Source organism: Ammospiza nelsoni, chromosome 10 (assembly GCF_027579445.1).
Source record: "Ammospiza nelsoni isolate bAmmNel1 chromosome 10, bAmmNel1.pri, whole genome shotgun sequence".
NCBI lineage: Eukaryota > Metazoa > Chordata > Aves > Passeriformes > Passerellidae > Ammospiza > Ammospiza nelsoni.
Genome location: NC_080642.1, coordinates 5,302,483 through 5,323,085, shown reverse-complemented (window position 1 = coordinate 5,323,085; position 20,603 = coordinate 5,302,483). Strand labels below are relative to the sequence as shown.

At 38.8% G+C, this 20,603-nt stretch overlaps 1 protein-coding gene across 2 annotated transcripts in view; it reads right to left on the bottom strand.

The window, feature by feature from the left end:
- Nucleotides 1-20,603, bottom strand: part of NLGN1 (neuroligin 1) — a 375,596-nt gene that overhangs the window by 193,816 nt on the left and 161,177 nt on the right. For both annotated transcript variants that reach the window (XM_059479156.1, XM_059479155.1), the window contains one exon: nt 7,949-8,008. In XM_059479156.1, the coding sequence (XP_059335139.1) occupies nt 7,949-8,008 (60 nt within the window). The remainder of the gene's footprint in view (nt 1-7,948; nt 8,009-20,603) is intronic.

Sequence of the window (20,603 nt, the reverse complement as noted above, 5' to 3'; positions counted from 1 at the left end):
TCACTGTGTGACTGTTCCCAGCAGAAATTGTACACAGTTAATTGTATGCTTGATGGTAACAGGGGGAAACTGTCTCAGAATTCTTCTTTAATTAAAATTACATAGAATGTTACAGAGCACCAACTGTGAACAGCAATGAAATGTTGGTATCACTGGCCTGTATAACTGGAAAATAATATTGGAATATTTAGAAAAGAATGAGTGTCCTTTATCAGAGAAAGGAAGCACATATTCATGAATAAAAATCTCATATATAAGGAAGTTATTATTTGAGTAATTTCTGTCTCTACAATACTGTTATTTTCCACTACTAATATCCTTGTAAAGATTACAGATCAGATAGATAAAGGAAGGCCAGTTTTCAGCTCTCTCTGTGCCATGTCAGAGCAAATGACATGCAGAATGAATTTTCCTCATTCTCTGCTTTGCCAAAACCATCAGTCACAAGAGGAATCCCTCCCACAATAGGAAAACTCTGCCTCTGAGTGTCTTGGGCAGGGATCTAGTGCTGGGGACATCAGCCAGGGTATGCAGCATTCAACTGAGGCTGGTGGCACTTTGGGCTATGAATCATACAAAGGTTTTCCTGGGAAAAAGAAATATCACTGCATTTTGGTCAGAGGTTTCATATCAGTAGCAGTCTACAGCCAGGAGTATTTGAAAGGTGCAAATATTCAGCTGGGAGGGTGTTGTTTGAGCACATATGTTATTAGCAACTGAGGTTATTAAATGGTAAGATTGAAGAAAGAGAGCAAAAAATCAAGAATTTTAATTAAGAATTGATTCCTACCTTAAAATGTTCCTCCATGAAAACTCTCATCCTTTAGAACTAAACTGGAGGAAGAATTAAGGTAATACTCTGTGAGGAGAACATTTTTATGTATTAGTACAAAAGTGGCAGAAAGATGCACTTTTCAAATTGATTATTGGAGTTAAGTATCCAACTCAATGAAGTAAATAATTGATGTTTTTGGTACTCAGGTACTTTTCAAAACCTGACCATAAATGATACATCCTTTTTTGTTCTCCTGCAGTCCTTTATATGCATGTGCTGGAGTGATCTCAGGACACTGTAGTTACACTTTCATATGCAGATTAATAGTAATTCAAGGATGAAGATTAACAGTTATTTGTGTTTGTAGCTCATTCTGAACCTGAAGACTTTAGGTGTAAATGTGGCATTTCTGCCACCGGTAGATTTATAGACTGATTTAATTTAGTTGTGTTCTGCAATTTTGTTGCCTTTTATTAAGTGTTGCTTTAATTAAAAACAGACACATTCATCTTTTCTAAGACATATGCAAGGATAGCACTGTTAAAAATCCTTCTCAAATTCAACTCAGTTCTGGTTTCAGTCACTCCTAAGATCATTTTTGAGTGCTGTGATTTGTTTGGCTTTCAATTGCTAGTTCATAAAACATCTAAGTAGTTCTTACTGTACAGCACAGAATAACCTTATTTATATTACATATACATTAATTTTCTTGTAATTATTTCTATTATTCATTCTCTTCTGTACCTTTCTAATGTTTGTTGCATCTACTTTTTATGTCTCATATTAATTGTTACAGACAATTTAGGAATGGGGCTGACTTTTATTCCATGTTTGTTACATTACACAACCAGGTCTGACTGTGAATATCAGTCACAATTGTCATATATAACAAAACATAATTATAGCTTCAGTCATTCAAAACTGCTGTGAATTGGCCATGTGACTTAACAAGCATAATTTGCATTGGAAAACCAAAATGGGAAAGGAAAAAAAGCCTACCTTGAGACAACTTCACACAAAAAGATAATTAGTTTAGCACTGATGTCACAAGCATTGCTTTTCTAGATGGCATAAAAAAAATTGTGACAACTTGATGCAGATTGTTAAGTAAATCCTGGGTTTTGAATGTGAAAAAAGACTAGAACAGAGGAAAACTTTCAGATTGGTGAGTGCAAAACCTGTGTGTGCCCTCCATAGGATGCTATGTGGATATGTGTGTAACTCTTCCATAACCTTCTGTAGAAAATATTTAAGTAGAGCATGGTACCAATCATTGCTACTCTTAATAATTTTAAAGCCTTTCAACAGCATTTGACCTTTCAGTTTGAATCCATCAGATGCCTTATAGATGCACTACCATTTAATAAACTAGTGCACTTAGTCCTAATATTTAAACATCCATTAATGCCAAGATTTTAAAATGAGATATAAAGCTAGATATCCTGAGATTTTCAAAGTAACTATTGAGCTTCTGTGAGGAGTTTCCAATATGTTTTCTATTTTAAAATATAGCCTGCATCCATCAGGCTTCAGACAAATAGAATTCTCTCCCTTTGTTTGTTTTCCTGCCTGTCAAACCAGGGGATCATTTTGTGCACTCTCAAACCCTTAACTACCTTCACCTGAAAATTATTTGAGATCCTGATGGAGGACTATACAAACGTTATCCTAGCATGAAAAAGGCCAAAGCTTTTACAGGTAAACATCTGGAGCAGATTCCCATTAGAGTAGGACCTCAATAGCCAGGTAAGCACTCATTTTAAATTATTAAAGGATGATTAGAACTGCAAAAGCTGACAGACTCTTCACTGTACAAGCAATGCTTGGCAGCGCTGAAAGTGAAATGAAGCCCTAAAGAGGTACTTAAATTAAAGGTCTGTCAGGATTTTATCATGCATGTTTTCAAGTATTAATAACATCACCACAAAAATTTGACACAACTTGAACAGAGTGTCTGTGCATGAAGGGAAAATATAATCAGCACAATTTAATGTGCAAGTGGCACTGGAAGCTGTGCTTTGGAGAGGAAATCAGGGAGCTAACATGAATGGGTGACAGGGGGAACAGGAATCATTAATTTGGCTAGGTGCATCAGTCAATAATCACCCAGAGTGGTCAGATCTGTGCTGCCCCAGCCTGGCTGGCTCTCATTTTAAACAATATGTTTTAAGAAACCATTTGAAATTGTAATTTCAAGGCTGGAGCATGTGGTTGCTTAGCAGGACAGACAAATGTGTTCTGCTGTTTGCTGATCTCCCAAGCCCAAAAACATGCAACCAGTGCCAGACAGAGAGAGTGCTGCTCCCCCTCTTTCTTACCATGGCAGCTGAAGCCACATGAAATGCCAAACTTGGCATCTCAGAGTATTTTAGGACCAATGGAATGACAGGGGGCTGTGGAGAGCCTCAACTCTGCAATGTGCTCCTTCACACCAACGGCACTGCAGGCTGTTAAGCATAAGGGGGGATCTGTAGACAAATTCTGCATCGTTAGGAACTTAAAATTTGAGTTGGTTTTTGGCTTTTTTGATTTAAAACTTGCTCCGGACCAAGAACTTCCTTCTGTCAACAAAGTCCAATAGCCCATACGAGACAGAGCACCAGACTAAATTATCAGAATCATCACAGTTACAGCCTGTGAGCAAACAGCAGCATCTGCTCCTAATCTATCTCCTTTTCCACAGGAGAAATTGAGAGGGAGGAGGGAAGAGCAGAAGCATCCATCAACTGCAGTGCAGGCCCCGCTTGTGAGGCATGTGCTCCCAGCAACAGACTTGGTGTCTGCCTTCCTCAGACTTGGCATCTGCACTCTTCCTTTCTAAAAATGGAAGAGCAGCATTCCTGTGCTGCAGGGGGATGCTGTGAGGCTGAATGCATTAAAAACTGAGAGATGCTGAAGCAGCTCTGGGGACTAAATAAGGATTTAAGATTTGCAGGTTGATGTGCCAGGCAAGGTGTGTGTGATGGAGCAGGGGATGGGAATTCATTTGTGAGCAATCCTTCATGGATATTTCATACAACACTCACTGCTTAGAAGTCCAGCTCTGGTCCCAGAGTACGTTGGCTGGTTAATGGTTTGTGTTGCCATATTTTAGGTCACGCTTAGGATTTTAGTGGATAGGAACTAAGGGTGCATAAGAACCACTGATTTTTGCTATTTATTAAATTTTTGCCAATTAAAATTATTACCTGACCAAAATTAAGATTGAGAGAAGACAGTATGATTAAAATATTTTACTTTTTAAAACTAAGCCTTGTTTCCAGACTGGGGAAGGCAGACTTTGTGTAACTGCTGAGCAATTTGAATGCAAATCTTGCATCTACACTAGATATTGCATACCTGCAGGTCAGCAAATGGGCAAATCCACCACTGCTATAAAGAGGGAAAGCCCCAGTGCTCACTGGTTGTAAATGCTTTTGCCACTTTTGGTTTTGGTGCCTGCTCAAGTTGTTCAATGTTTACTGAAAACAGGTAAGCAATAGAAGTGTAGGGATGAAAGGGTTAAACAGAAAGAATAGTCCATCCAGACTGAGGGAAAAAAGGCATTTATGTGATTTCTGACTTTTCACACTCATAGAATTTGAAAACACCTTCATTTTTTAAACAGCAAATTTGCAGATCATTAGCTGGTAATGTGCACTACTGTCTTTGGGTCTTTTGAAAACAAAAATGAAAAATGATCTCATTAAGCCCGGTCCACTGGTTGCAGCACATACCAGAGATCCAAGTTTGATTGCTGACTCCAGTGCCTGTGCAGGCAAGGCTTGGACCACAACACTGTGGTAGTGGCATGCAGCAGCTGATGGGAGTAGAATTATTGAATTTTAAAGGGAAATCTTCTAATCAAGCTCAGATATTTGAGTGGCACGACACAAAATGCTCTCCAGACATTTGCTACAGGAAGCTGCTATGGAAGATCTTTGTTCAGAAAGATATAATACAATAAATAACGTGAGATCTCTAGATTTTTTCACGTAGAGACCATCTTGGGCATTTTAGAAATCACTGAGCCTTGTTTATATAACATGGACTCTGTGGATATCTGGTAGCAATTCTTTTGCATCATGTACAGCCCACTTTCCCTAAGGCTCCACTTTCATCATTCATTCAGTTTAGCATTTATTTTATTTTTTCTACAGCTATTTGTTTGAAGGATTTTACACTGCCTAAAATCTACCATACTAGAAAAAGGGAAGGCTTTGAAGGACAAAGCAGAAAACTTTGCTTGGCCTCTCTCTTTCCTGCTACTCATACCCAAACACATGACTGAGTTTGTGAACTCTTCAGTTCTGCGCGTGCAACAGGTGCTGGAGTTCCACAAAGGAGCAGGTTCACAAAAATGCAGGAGTTCACAAAAATGCAGGACACCTGATCCTGCTCCTCCCCTGGGAAATGCATGGTCTCAGCAGAGAGGGCTTCTATCAACCCAGCAGACACCCCAGCAGTCTTGAGTGTCTAGTGATCATAAAAATTTAAATTTTCCCTGTCTCTCTGTGCCTCTCAGAAGCAGTAAAAGTCTAATTACTGCCTGCACTCTTCTATTGGCACAGAAAGGAGAACAAAACTGTCACTTGTACGCCAGAGAAAATTAATCCCAGGCCTATAAATTACAGAGATTTATTAGTGTTGTAAATGTGCTTCTTCCCCCCTAGTTGGAGTGCTGTGTTCTTATAGCCCTTCCTCTCCCTCCTGCAATTGTCAGAGCAGGAGACAGGTTTTCCCTGACATGGACACTTGTTCTCAGCAGGCTGAGATCCCTCCTCTCATCTGAGCCTCCCTACTCCAGCGCTTTCTGACAGCAACCACTCTCTGCTGAATTTCAGTACACTGAGGAGCCTCTTCTCAGCAGAGGAGGGCTCCGCAAACCTGATGTTATTGGCATCTGTCTTGGCAATTATACAGCAATTTAGGAGAGCTATTAAGGCCCACTGGGTGAACAGCCCAAATTTCAAATGGTTTCTTAAAACATGTTGTTAAAACAAGACAGAGTCATTCTTGTAATGGCTAACTCACTATCACAGATTTTTGAGATTTCATAAGAATGCCCCTTGCAATATTCTGTTATGGACTTGGGTACAAATGTCCTGACTACATAAAGCTAGGAGGATCTGAATTGTCATAATTATCTCTATATGGCCTGGTTTCAGCTGGGATAGGGTTAATTTGTGCACTCAGGGTGGGAATAATGTTGATATTCATTTTTGTAATGACTAACTCACTATCACAGATTTTTGAGATTTCATAAGAATGCCCCTTGCAACATTCTGTCATGGACTTGGGTACAAATGTCCTGACTTCATAGAGCTAAGAGGATCTGAATTGTGATAATTAGCTCTATGTGGCCTGATTTCAGCTGGGATAGGGTTAATTTGTGCACTCAGGGTGAGAATAATGTTGATATTCAGTGGTTGCTGAGCAGTGCTCACACCAAGGCAAGGACTTTTCAGCTCCTCACCCCCCAGCAAATAAACTGGGGGGGCATGAGAGGTTAGGAGGGGACAGAGCCAGGACAGCTGAGCCCACCAGGCCAAAGGGAAATTCCAGATATTCCATATCCCATGGCCTCATGCTCAGCATGGAACCTGGGGGGAAGCTGGCTGGGGGTCACTGCTCAGGAGCTGCTGAGCATCTAAGCCAGGGGCTGTGAGCAATTGCTCTGTGCACCACGTGTTTGGCATATCCTCATTGTCTTCTCACGATTATTGCTATTATTTAATTTCATTCCTGTCATATTGAACTGTCTTTATCTCAATTAATAATTTTACTTTTATATTTCCTTCCCCAGTTCTCTCCCTCAGGGAGGAGTGACTGGCTCTGTACTATTTAGCTGCCTGCTGGCTTAAACCACCACAGGAGAGCTTTCAAAGGAGATTTCCAATTTATCAAAACCATCAAATCTTGCAAATTTTGGCCCAGCTGGTGGGCTTTCATTCGTATGCTTAACATACAGATCCAGTAAAGGATCATAAATCAGTCATAAAATTGTGACAAAATCTGTGTTCAATTATTGGGTAAGAAGTTAAATGCTCAAATTTGCCTTCCTTAATCTTTTCTAGAAAGACTCTGTGCTTCTGTTTAAGTTAGAGTAGTTGATGTTACCTGTGATGAAAAATTTCTTAGTAAAGAACCTTTCAAGCCTACGAGTAAATTTTCATCTGGCCAACTTCCCCCTGCCACCTCAAATATTAAGAGAGAAGCAAGCAGCAACTCTACCAGTCCTATATGGTAATTTGTTTTACTCATTGACCATAAACCACTCAAAGTGTGTGTTTAAGATTCACAACTCTGAAGCACATCTACCTGAAGGGATGAGACTGCTCAGGAAAAGAGCCCCTTGTTACCATTTTCATAGCCCTGAAAAAATATCAAATCTGCATAGCTTCATGATCAACAGACATAATTTATGAACAGAATAACATGCTTGACATTTCAAACTTTTGATTTTACTTGGTAATAGGGTTTTCTAAGGGTCAGCTCAAGTAGATCAACATCTTTGTATGCTTGCAGAAAACAGAAGTGGTGAGGGTTTTTTTTTTAGTTTTAGTTTAGCTCCACAGAGCTTCACCAGCAGGCAATGCTGCCTCCCTTCTGGAGGGAGGTGGGGTAGCCTTTAATATTAAATATTTTTCATTGCAGCCTAAATGCAGATGGGTTGGCACTTGGGGAAGTTCTGTTGCTTAAGAGACACTTTTAAAGAACGTTCTGAATTTTTTCCTTTTATAAACACAATATTTTCTATGTTTATCAAACTGAGATCAGTCAGTGAAAAAAAAAAGAAACATCTTTGTACTTGGTGAAATACATAGGGTTAGAAAACATGCAAAAAGGTGTACAGAGAAACTTTAAAAGAGTGTTAGTTTAAAGAGTATGGACAAAATTCAGTCAAAAGGTGGGATGCAACATATCAAAAGTCCATTTCAAGAAAACAAAAACCCTCCTTTTTAAATATTGTTACTTTTTTGTATCAAAACGTAGAACTTAACAACATTCTTTCTTTTAAAAAATTAAAAATATATATGTATAACAACAAGCAAGAAGACAAAACACATCAAAAATGGGAATTAAAAAAAACAAAAAAACTCTTCAAAAGAAGACAAGAAGTCAAAAAAAGAGGGGAGAAAAAAGATTTTCAGGGATCCTTGTCATGCAAATCAGTTTGGCGGCAAAAAATACCTTCATCTTCAGCACCGTCATTATCACCTAAATCATCTGTCTGTTTCTTTGTAAGGGGACCTAGGATTAAGAACGGAGAAAATGGAGGAAAAAAGACAATTCAAGAATATACAAGACTGAGGAAAAAAAACAGTGAATATTAAATTCCCACGGACGTCTCAAGAAAAACATTTTCAGGGAGGGAAATCTTAGTTTATAGCAACCCATTTTTCATTAAGTTTTTCAAACATTACAGCAAAACCTTCCCTCGGGGGTATGGCTATTAGAAACATCCAGCACAAGAAGCTGAGAGTGCCCAGTGCTTTATTGTTTTTAAATGAAGAATTAAAGCTTGTTTACTAAAAGCATACCCCGCCATAGACTGTAGTTATCCACTTCATTTAATTGTTTTTTTCCTGTTGCTGTTATTAGGAATAGTGGAGACAAGAACTGCCAAATTACCTCTTGCACTTGATGCAATAAGGTGGTTAATAAAAGGCTTGACAGTTGGTTAAAACAATATTTTCTGTCAAATGCTAATTCACATTTCTAAATTCAATCATTTAAGCTCATGCTTTATATAAAGATAAGCACAGGTTTAATTTTGGGATTTTTTGACACATTCATCACATTCTCTTTTAAATAGAGCTGTAGATATCCTTGAAACCTTTGACTACCTGCTGAGATATTTGTAAAAAACATGAAAATCCATATGTAAACCAGAAACAAGAGTGAAATCCCAGACCAACTGAAGACAATGACTTTTGCCATTGGTTTCAATGCGCCAGAGTTAGTTTCATGCAAAAAAGTTGCATTGAATTGAAATTTTAGCTTGGGCAAAGCACCCAGGTTCATAATTCCTTATCTCCATGAAAGGATGATGAGAAAAAATTTCTTTATACCCAACACCTCTATTATTAACAAGTATTTATAGATTTATCATGTTTTCCAATGGGAAAAACACCCACTCTTTTACTTAGAAATAAAAATATACACCAGAAGGAAAGTCAAAGGCCATTCTGAAAATATTTCCACGTCATATATTTTACACACTTACACACAAACAAAAGACAGTTGGAAGTCAGCATTATCTTTCCTTTTTTTTCAGAGCTCTCTCATTTCCATGACATTCTGTAATTTGCATGCGAAAAAGCAATCAGTAGAAACACAGGGCTAAGTAACAAAAAAAGAAAAAGCCAGCCAAGCACAGAGTAGAAAACAAGAACTTCCTCATGCATAAAATAGCAATAGACAAAAACAACAACAAAAAAAGAGATGAACAGTATGTGTTGATATTTGCAGTAGATGTAGGCAAGAGACATGCATTAAATCCAAGCACTGTGGAGTATTAAAACATTTGTATTTAAAAAGCTCTCTGTTATTTTACAGGATATTAGTCATTCAGCATTAAACTTGTCTTTTATAGGCAAAGTACCATGTATTTGAGTGATGCATTTTTAAAAAAAAATCATAAAATGCTTTTACCAGGTGCATGGGTTTAAGAAACAGAAAAAAAATCATGAAGTACCATGAGACTTTAACTGTGAATGTAGGAACTGGACTGTATTACTGAAAGCCAAAGCTCAATACCTTAATTCCTGCATCAGTCAGGAGTATAGTTTATAAGTCATTCTAAATACAGAACACTAGAATTATACATCATAAAGAAAACACAAGCATTTTTATAATCACACCTGAAACAATCACTCTCTTCAACTGAAAGCCTTGGTGATGTAGGTTTTTCCTACCACAAGTCCTGGGCATAATCTTGCAATATTTGGTATCTGGATAATGTGTCCTGATCCAAACACACACATTCAAACATCTCTCTGCCCAGCATTTTCATACCATAACAAATTTACTTCTAAAAGAGTAAAATCAGAAGAATAAAAACTCTAAGCAGAGAATGACAATATTTTCAGGAAGGGTTTTCAGCATAGAGAACAGGAAGGGTTAATTTAAGAATGGTGAGAGCTGTGTACTTAAGAATGGAGATGCAGACACAGGCAAGGATATATGTATTTATACACACACACATGTTCTTAGTAGCTTCTTATATTTTGAATTTTAAAAGTCACCAGAAAGGTACAAAGTGGCATCTGGAAAGCCAAACAACACACATTTCTCCAAACAACTTGCACAGAGATGGGCAATTTATTTTCTAGATGAAACCAAGATTGTGTGTGTTACAATTTTTTTTAATAGCTGGCTTTTGGCAGGTATTTTGTGTAGATCATGGTTCCAGATCTCAACTTCAATTACAAAGTGCATCAACCATCTCAAAGTAAATGTCTAGTCTCATACCATTTCTGATTTTATAATATGGTAAAGCATGACTGGGGCTAGCTTTAAAAATGACCTGGATATTTATCATGTTTATGCAGTTCTGAAATTCTCTGAAAAACAGTAAAAAAAAAACGCCAAACAATTAGACCATCTTTCCTAAAATCATAGAATTGTTAAGGTTGGAAAAGACCCTTGAGATCCAGCTCAGGCATTAACCCAGCACTGCCAAGGCTGCCACCAAGCCATGTCCCCAGGAGCCACAGTCACACATCTTTTAAATACCTCCAGGGATGGTGACTCAACCACTTCCCTGGGCAGCCTGTTCCAGTGCTTGACAATTCCTTTTTGCAAAGGGGCTGACCTATTTTTAAGCTGTCATAAATTAAACATGTTTTTTAATACAGCCGTAGCTCTGTTTCACAATCCAAGGGCTCTCTGCTCCCCACATCCCCCGAGCAGGAGGACTCATCCCTGTGGAGACACGTGGCAGAGCCACCAGGCACCACTCACAGTGCCTGGGAAACAGATGAGAGATTATTTCTCCCACAAGCTCACTCTGGCCTGCAAATATCATTTATTGCATCTTCAGAGAGGTTTTCTGCTTCCTGGAACTGTAATGCTCCGAGTCCAAGGGACCAAAGCAGAGTTTGGCCCTCACGCAGCAGGTGTGAACTCCTCATATTTTATCTAAACACAAAGAGGTGCTGTGAAGATTAATTTAGATTTGTTTTAATTGCTGGGCTGTCTAAAAGGGCAAAATCAAGGGGTTCAGGAGTAGCTGAACCCTTGTTTCAAGTACTGAGCCCTATTATGATCTGCATTCCCTGCTCCACGTTCAGATGCTGAAGACACTTTCTGAAGTCATGAAAGTGGTATTAAGAGAAGCTCTGGATTAGAATTCCACCCCTTTCAGCAATAACTCTCATTCTGAAATCAGTAAGAAATGGCTTTTGCTTCTGATTCTCCAGATAACTGATTACTCTGACTAACAGCCTCGCCATGTCTGGATGATCATAAAGAAAGATTGATGTTTTGAGTCCTCACACAGGAAAACACTCTGAAGTCACAAGCAGATAAACAGAATAAAAATCTTATGGCAAGAACCTACAAAATGTAGCAGCAATAGCCTTTTTAAGTAAAAATAAATCAGAACTAAAATTGCTTAGTAAGTGTATAATTTTTAGATATTTCCTGCAGATTTCAATTAATATTCTACAGATAGCTTATGATTTTGTAAATTAAATATATCCCCCAACTAGGTTTATTTCTTTAGCACTGACTGTTCATTCAATATATGATATTTTAGGGTTCTTTCATCATTTTAATATTCTTTTCAGGTAACAGAAGCTAATTTTAAGAATATTGATACTAAGACACAATGGACTATGAGACAATGAAACAAAAAGGAATATTTTACAAAACTATGATTGCCAGAAGTCTTTTGTCCTCAGTTACTTTTCACTGTTGTTCTACTCCAGCCTTCTCTTCACCTTTTGTGAAGGCCCAATTAATTTTACTTTTTGAGCATTTCAATTTCAAAAATGGGCATCCATTATAAAAAACAAAGGATTTTACTATGTTTAACTCACAAGCCTTCAAACAGCTAATGCTGCCTTACTATGCCAGCCTAAATTTTAGCTAAAGTTTATGTAATAAATATTAAATATCAACAAAGTAATCAGGTACCATAACTAATGGGGGAAAAAGAGGATACTAAAGCCTCTAAAATGCTGATGCAAAGATGATTTACTTATCAAAAGCCTCTCTAAGGTTTAGTCTCATGTTGGTGCATACCCTTAACTCTCATTAATGCTAATGGGAAATTGGACCCCTAAGTCACTTTAAAAAGGGGGGAAAGTGATTACTGCATTTTATGTTTCCTAAAGGCAAGGAATAGTCTTGCTACAAAAGCTGAAGAAACTCTGAGAGCAGGAGGCGCTCCTAACGAAGCCTATACTCGCTTAATTTAAAAATAGTTCTTGCATTATTTAAATTATTATTCAAATATTTATTCTGTTTGTGTTGCAATCAGTGCTGAGGCACTAACATGATGCATTTTTAGATCCTGATGGTGATTTGTAAATGCCTTTCCTCCGCTCAAAGTAAGAGAAATAACACACCTCCTGTCCAGTTAGCTCAAGAGTAATTACGCTCTCAGAAATAATTAAACCCAGCCATATTAATTCTGGTTTTTATCATTCCCTTTGATGAAGGACTAAGGTACTTTAGCTCCCAAATACATTAAAGCTGATTATAAATTCTCTCTTTATGGGCTGGATTCGGCAGAAATTATCCGTGGCCTTTCGGGCCGCGGGAGTGCGGGAGGCAGGGAAGCTCTGGGTGCCATTAGCTCTTTGGCCTGGGAAAGCTATTCATCATCAAATAGAGTCATGCTGCAAGTTGACACCATTTTGTAAAACAACAGTGCAAATCCTCTAAACTTAATAAATCAGGGCTGATGTATACAGCCATTGTTAGGGCCAAAATGTTCTCCTTCGGTAATGAGGGAAGTGGGGAAGAAAAAAGGACCTTTTACATCAGGTTAAGTAGGCTCCATGGATCCAGTAATTTAGAAATCACCATAGCAATAATTATTCTTTGAGGTAAGGTGTCTCTGCTGGATGGAAAGGGGGAGAGACAAGGCTGACTGCTGAAATTATACTTGTAGAAAAATTCACCAGGTTGCAACACTGTGCAATGTGTCCCCAACCAGCTACTGCTTCATTAGCCCATTTCTTAATTGAGCACTGAAAATCCATGAAGTGAAATTCCCTCATCTTTTTAGACTCTACCTTTGGTTCCAAATATAAAACAATCAATTCTTTGTTATTTCTACCATCATTTTTGCCCAATAGATTCTCCAACTAAAAAGCCCCACAAACTTGTATTGAATTACCGCTGTCTAGCGGATATTAGCTCAGGCACAATAATATGTTGCACCTATATCTAGTTTTTAATTTCAAAGAAATTAATGACAGGTTATAATTAACAATCTTCACACCTCAACATTTTCTGTGAAGAGAAATCAAATTTGTATATGTTGAGATGGAAATATAACTCTCTCTACATATGCATATATGTGATGACAGAAGAGAAAGTTACAGCACAATAGTTATCTGATGAATAATTTTATAAAGTCATCATCTTTCACTTGAAAATTAGAAAGCTCCCAGCAAAAATAAAAGAACTAGGATTCCTTAGAGAAGACAAATTTGGAAGGTACAAAAGGCAGCTGGGTCTAAGAAACACTTAAAAAAATTCTTTTGTTGTACTTTGCTGCAACAGACAGAACAATCTTTTGATTTCTTTTTTATTTTTCTTTTTATCATCCTGATTTCACCACACACTCACTGCTTTCCTTGTTATTCACATACCCCCCCATCTCATTAAATTCCTTTTATTTCCATATTGCACTTATTTGTAATATTCATACTTATCAGCAGGGCAAAGCCCTGGCCGACTTTGCTTTTTGATGGCAACATTTGCATTCATGTTTTAACAACAAATGATGGCACAAGCCTCAGTAGTTTCACATCTCACTACCTGATTTGTGATGACAATCAAGCTCTGTAATTAGAGCTGCAAGTAACTCAAATTTGCATCTGCGAGTGAGTGACAGGTACAAATTGAACCCACAAAAGGGTTGCCAACTTTCTTTGAAAATTTACATGTATAAATGCTTTGTCACTAAAGAAGCTATTCTGACACTTCAAGACTAACTCCTGCTGTGCCTTTTATAACAGCATATTGCTGAAGTGTCACACAGAAAGAATATCTAATCCCAAACCTTTTTATTCCCAAGATTAATCACACTGGCTGGATCTTGATTTCCCTTAAATCTGAAGGAGTTTCATTACTGCATGCTAGATATGTGTGAATTTAAATAAGATTAGAATCTGGGAACATGGGGAGAGTTTCACTTCTGCTTCCCGTTTTAGATGCAGGCTGAAATTCTCTGTATTCTCAGAGGCTCAGGCACTTTATGCTCACATGTCCTGGGAACAGGCCCTTGGTAAATCCCATTCCCTTCAAAATAGGTCACTCCCTAAATCCACTTCCATTTCCAGGGGGTTTTGGTTCCATGATATGCCTTGCATGGAGCCATGCACCATTCCAGGGAGAGCAGAATAGGTGCAGGTGGGTGGGTGAGGTGTCCCCACACACAGAGGGGACAAGGCCAGCCCTGGGGATATTTGGGTGATCCTGACAGGCCTGGGGTGAGCTCACAGCTCATGTCTCTACATCATCTAGCACAGGAGAGAATTCTAGGACAGGAGACGATTCCATGGAAGAGCCAAAACCCTGGGAGTTATTCCACACATCCTAATTTCTGAGACACTCCAGCTTTAGCTCTAGCCAGTGGAAAAATAATTTGCTACAGAGGGGAAAGAGGAAAGACACTTATTCACTTCTTTATCCCAGTGGAAGTGAGGAATGGAGCAGACACTCAGAATAAAGGAGTGGGTGTCCCACCCACCAGAGATTGAAACATTCCTTTTCTCCTGTCTAAGGGACCGAGACTCTGCTGGCCAAGGTCGGCACAGAGCAGCAAAGCCCATGCCTTTGGCCAGGAACAGTGCAGCTGCAGTGCTGCAGAGCTGAGGGATGGGTGGGTGAGAGACACGGAAAATGGAAATTGCAAGCTGTTATATTGGCATTAACATCAGCATTTACGACTCCAGTGCCACCTCACATGCTTGTGTCACAAGTTCACACAGATTCCACCATTCTGTTTGCATTAATAATTCATGTTGTTTTACAGACACTCCTACTCAGGGTGACACTGTGCTGTAGGGAATTGAATGCAGCATTGCATGCTGTGCCACCACCTGAGCTGTGAGATCATGAATCAGTTCTCCCTCTCTACAGGTAATGACCACAATCCAGACCTAATGAAGACTTATGGACATGCTTAACTTTAAGCCTCTGAGTAAGTTCTCTCAAGTCAACAGCCTAAATCCAATATTATTAAGATAGATTCACTACCATTAACACAACTGCTCAATTTGCATCTGGGCCAGAAGGTCAGCTCAGGGGTAAAAGATAAACAGACAGGAGCATCCCAAATTTCCAACTTCCCTCAGTTATTCTGTGGATAAATCTAATCAACAAATAGGATTTCAATCTCTTGAACACACAACCAAAGCTCTGCAATGAAATTAAATTGTCTTTTTAGAAATGCATTGCTTCTTAGTCTGTGTACATACAAATAAAAATCTGCTTTCATTTTCCACAGCTCTCATAATCAAATCGCTTCCTAATTTTAAAGAAGATATGAACTTGTTTTAGACTACCAGGTTATAAAAATTGATCATATTTAGTTCATGCAATAGAACTAAAGATCTGTAACTTTAAGATCCAAATTTTCAGTTCCCAAAGGAAGACTTACAACTACCATTAACATATCAACATTAATCTTCACTTTCCCTTGAAGATCTCTCTAGCATTGTTGTAATAAGTTGAAATCCTGCAAGTCAGGATGCAGTGAGTGCATCCTTTGTATAAGGACATACAAAGACACAGCTGAAAAAAACACCATCAATTTAGGTAATCAACTGGTAAGGTTTGTTCTATCTTTTTGTTTGCTTTTTGGGGGAATTTTGGTTGATTCAGATGGGTTGGGTGGGTCACCTACAGCAATAAGCTACACTATGAAAAATAAATACAAAATAAACATATACTTACACGCAAAAATAACATTAAAAATATTATTTCACTTTTATTTCATTGTTGCCTTCTGTTCTCTGCCCAAAACAATAACTGGATAAATAAATTTTCTAATCTTGTCCCTAAATCTCTCTCTTACTGCAAAGAAAAGATCCCAAACCAGCAGTCCCAACAGATGAGATCACTTTGAGATTTCTGCACAAGTAATTTCCTTTGCTAGGGACTGGAAAAACCTTTTTCCTGACTAATTCTGCTAACTGCCAGGGCTGGTGTTGCAGCAGCTCCATGGGTTTGTTTATGGCACAGCTGAGCACACAGTCCAGCTCTCCCAAGGCCCAGTTTCAAACACCCAAATAGCAGAACAAAATTGGTCTTCATGTAACCATGTAATTGAACATTGCAGAGAAAATGAAGTTAATTGTGCATAATATTTTCATACAGAGTTTGGAATGAAATAAGTTCTCCCACCCCTCTTCCCAATGCACTTCATGTCATCTGGTTTCAAGGCACATGCTTGGAGCTCTGTGTAACTCACTGCAACCTGTGCAGTGTTTTACATCTGGAAACTCACACTCCTGCAACCACGGACATCAGGGATGATATACAAGTCTCGTTTCTCCATTTTCTGAGTGAGCCACTATCAGTAAAAGGAATCCAGCTACCTCACAGGGCTGAATTCCTTCAGAAAAGTGGCAAAGGGGAGAAGAAACGTGTACAGCTGACTGCAATCCAGCCCTGTCCTCACAAATGCTCAGCAGACAGAAGGGCAGGGAGTTCAGAGACAAAGCTCTTATGGATCACCCTTTCAATGCCCTTGTGCTGGCTCTGAATCTCTGCATTTCTGGCCACATTCTGAGTAGCATAAAGAAAATCTGATGCTATAGCAAGAAACCACAGTGGAGGTCGTGTATTCTGAATCATTCCCAGCAGGTTAAACTGGGCAGAACTGCACCCTCTGTTATCAAATGTCAAGGAATGTCTCCAGCAGGGACCAGAACTTCCCAGCCTAACGCTGATGCTGGTCCTAAGTCACAGGGCTGTTCCTTGTTGGTCTCCTGTGATCTCAAGGGCAGAAATAACACTTCTGATAAATTTCCTATATTTGCATGTACAGTCATGTCCAAATGCTTTGAAAAACATTCACCCAACACAGTTTCTTCCTGCAAGGTGGAGGATTTCCTTTTAGTTATACATGGCTACATAAATATGTGTACATATATAAACAAGCAGGCTTTCCTACGTGCCTTTTAACACAGGGATTTCTTCCTACACTTCTGAAGCTCTGAGCAACTGTGAAACAGAAATACATTAAAGAAATTAATACTGATACTAATAGCCTGGTGTTCAGAACCACAGTCTTTCCATTAACTTAGATCCTGGAAAGAATATAATGTACTTTAAGTCAAATGTTTCTCTGCTATTTGATGCTTTCAAAGCATCCTTTAAGGCCATTTATTTGGAGTGTGGTCACCAGCTTTTAGAAACATCATTATATCTGCTCTCATTACCACACCTTTTGACAGAATCAAAGTGCATAGCTCTGAGAAATGGTGATGGGAGAGCTTAGGGGACAGCATTTATGCAAAAGGCTGTCAGAAGGAAAGTGCCTGGCCCCACTTATCCTCTCATATTTACATTCTGTATTTTTAGAAGAGCATAATTTTAGGCAGGAGATCGCAAAACATCTCAGCAATGAAGCAGTCACAAAACCAGAACAGCACAGGCAGCACTTGAAGATTAGTGGGATCAAATACTTGTCATAAGGAAAATCATTTTCATTTTGACATGTTTTCAGTGTTAGCACAGTACCTGTTTTGAAAGTACAGTTGACTTGCTCTGCATGTTATATTAAGGATTCCCAAAAGAATAGAAAAATAAGTCCTTACACTGAATGGAGCATGAAAGGAAATCAGCACATCACTTCTAATCCAGCAGAACTCCAGACAGGCAGTGATACCCAGTTTTACCAGGTTTTATTTACAGAGCTACTGTCGACTCCTATATGGACAGAAGGCTCCAAACCCTTCTGGTAGAAACTTTGCCTTCATGCTTCCTGTTTAATAATTGAGTATCTTAACACAGAAGCTGGTGAATAGAAAATGATCATCAAAACGAAACAGATCTAAAAAATGTCAAGTCTAGAAGTACAATATATTATTTACAAAAAGCATAGCAAATTTAAAAGCAAAATGTCAGAGTAGCCCTTGCTTCCATTTTCACAACAGCCACTTAGGTGAGAGCTGACAGGTTTGGGACAATATGACATTTCTAATTCTTTATCTGCTGACAATAACCCTGCTCTCTGGAGGAAAGCAACAAAATGCAGAGCAGATAAAGGCATAACATTTCTCAGTGTTGGACAAAAGGTACTCTCACTTCTGTTTTTGTTTGTTTTCCTTCTGGAAGTCAGCTTGCTTGGGATCACAGCAGGGGCACAGTTACCAAGAGTTTCACACTGACTAGTGGGGGAAAATGTGCTTTTTTTTTTTGCCTAACAAATACTGATAAATGAAATTAAGAGTATGCACTACTAAATTACAGTGATGGTCCAAGGTTTCATGAATGGGTCCCTTTGGTAACAAAACCACTAGCTGAATTAAACAGGGCAAGGACTACACACAGCAGTTACTTTATAACCACTTGAACCCTTTAGTGAGTTAATTGTCAACTCCTTAATTGTTGGTTGGTTTCTTTAGAATGGCAAATGGCATCTTCTATTTAGAATGTAAAAACAAGAATCTGTGAAGAATATTTTTGAGACTATCTGAGCAAACAGTGTTTGTGAGCCTTTCCCAAGTCAACCAAGTATCAGAGTACCCAATCTCCATCCTGCTGGGCACAATGAATGCCTACAGCAAGCACAGCCAAATACTGGCACCAGGACTGTACTTTAGACTATCAAACTACCAAAACCACTGAGGGCAGTGTAGATCATTCCTGTAACAGACAGTGCTGGTCTGTTCCTATGGGGCAGCAAAGATTGTTGGGTTCATAAGCAAAAGCAATCTTGGTTCTCATTTTCACTTCCACAGCAGTAATCAGTAATTTCCATAGTAGGAGGCAGAATTTAAAATGTAAAGTTTTCCTGTACAATTAGTTAGTTTGTTAGCATTGTGGATTCAATAATGTTTGGCAGTGTTAGACAGATTCATTCCAGCTCTTTAGCTAAGGGATTATTAACTGAACTGTAAATGCAGGGTATTTAATGTAGACAAATGGGAACAATCCAATTAACTTCAATTGTTTCTGAGAGCTTTTAACTCATGCCTTCAGAGATATACATGCACTGAGAGTATATTAACATTGTGATTTAAATGTAGGAGAAAGTTTTAGAAATGTATGTGGGCATAGATGGCTTCCACATATTTTTGCTAAAGTGAGAGCTAAAAAAATAATTCTCTTTCTCCTGGGATTTTCTTTGCACAGTTTATGTATATCTGCTGGAGGAAGACTAGATGCAGACAGAATATTTGAAATCAAAAGAAAAGGAACCTTTTACTGACATCAACTCCCCAAAAATAAATAATAAACTGTGTTTACTTGTCTTTTATTGGTGAAACCTGGTTTCCTGGAAAACACGCCAGCCAGCATTACTGATCAATAATATTCAGTAAGTCTCTTTGTGTTGAAAGGTTTGTAGAATAGACAAAGACTTTTGTCTGCTTCCAAATGTTTTGTAGAAATGGACAAACATGAATTAAATGGTCCATTTAACAGAAGAAATTTAGTAGTTTTGTATTATCAGAAAGCGTGAAAAATTAGAGTTGTTTCATATTTCAACGTAAAGCAATAACCCAACTTTGCAATTAGCACTGTTTGTAAATTAAAAGCATTTTTACATAAAGTCACGATTCGCTGTGGGTTTGGATGAGGTTCCAGTGCTTGTCTGCTGAGCTGGGCCACGTCCTCAGCTTGGAGCTGCTCTCACAGGAGTTTCAGGCTCTTCCCTCTCCTTCCCCATCACTTCACCCTCCGACTCCATCCCAGCCCACTGCATGACCCCAGTGCAAGAGCAGCTTTGGCAGATTTCGACTGGCTCTGGATTCCAGCCAGCTGCAGCCCTTCCTTTGCTGCTTCCCAAAACCAGAGGTGTGACTGACATCGGTGCGAATCCCACCTGAGCTGGCCCTCCTCTGTCGCAGACATCTCTTTATGAAAACCTTTTCCTTAGGATTTTTTTCTTCTTGAGAAGCTGAGAGGCCTCGGAGGCAAAATGTAAACAATGGTTATCTGCTGCTGTGGAATGCAACGGGTGCATCTGGGATTGGTCTCATGTGGTTGTTTCTAATTAATGGCCAGTCACAGTCAGCTGGCTTGCACACAGTGTCCGAGCCACAAACCTTTGTTATTCATGTCTTCCTATTCTTAGTTTAGCTAGCCTTCTGAGAACCTTTTCTTCTATTTTTTAGTATATGTTTAATTTAATATATATTATAAAATAAAAACTCAAGCCTTCTGAAATATGGAGTCAGATCCTCTCTTCTCTCTTCCCTCAACATAAGACCCCTGTGAACACTGTCACACTCCTCTGCTCTGAATAACACACACAGAACTCAAAATTCCACTGGTGGTTGTAACTGTGAGGAGCTGACACAAACCCCGTAAGAACTGGCTCACAACTACTCAAAGAACATAAATGCTGCAATGAAATACATCATTCTCAGCAGTGTTAGAGCATCCTTTGTTTTCTAAGGTGCCCTTCCCTGGGCCTTCCACCGGAACC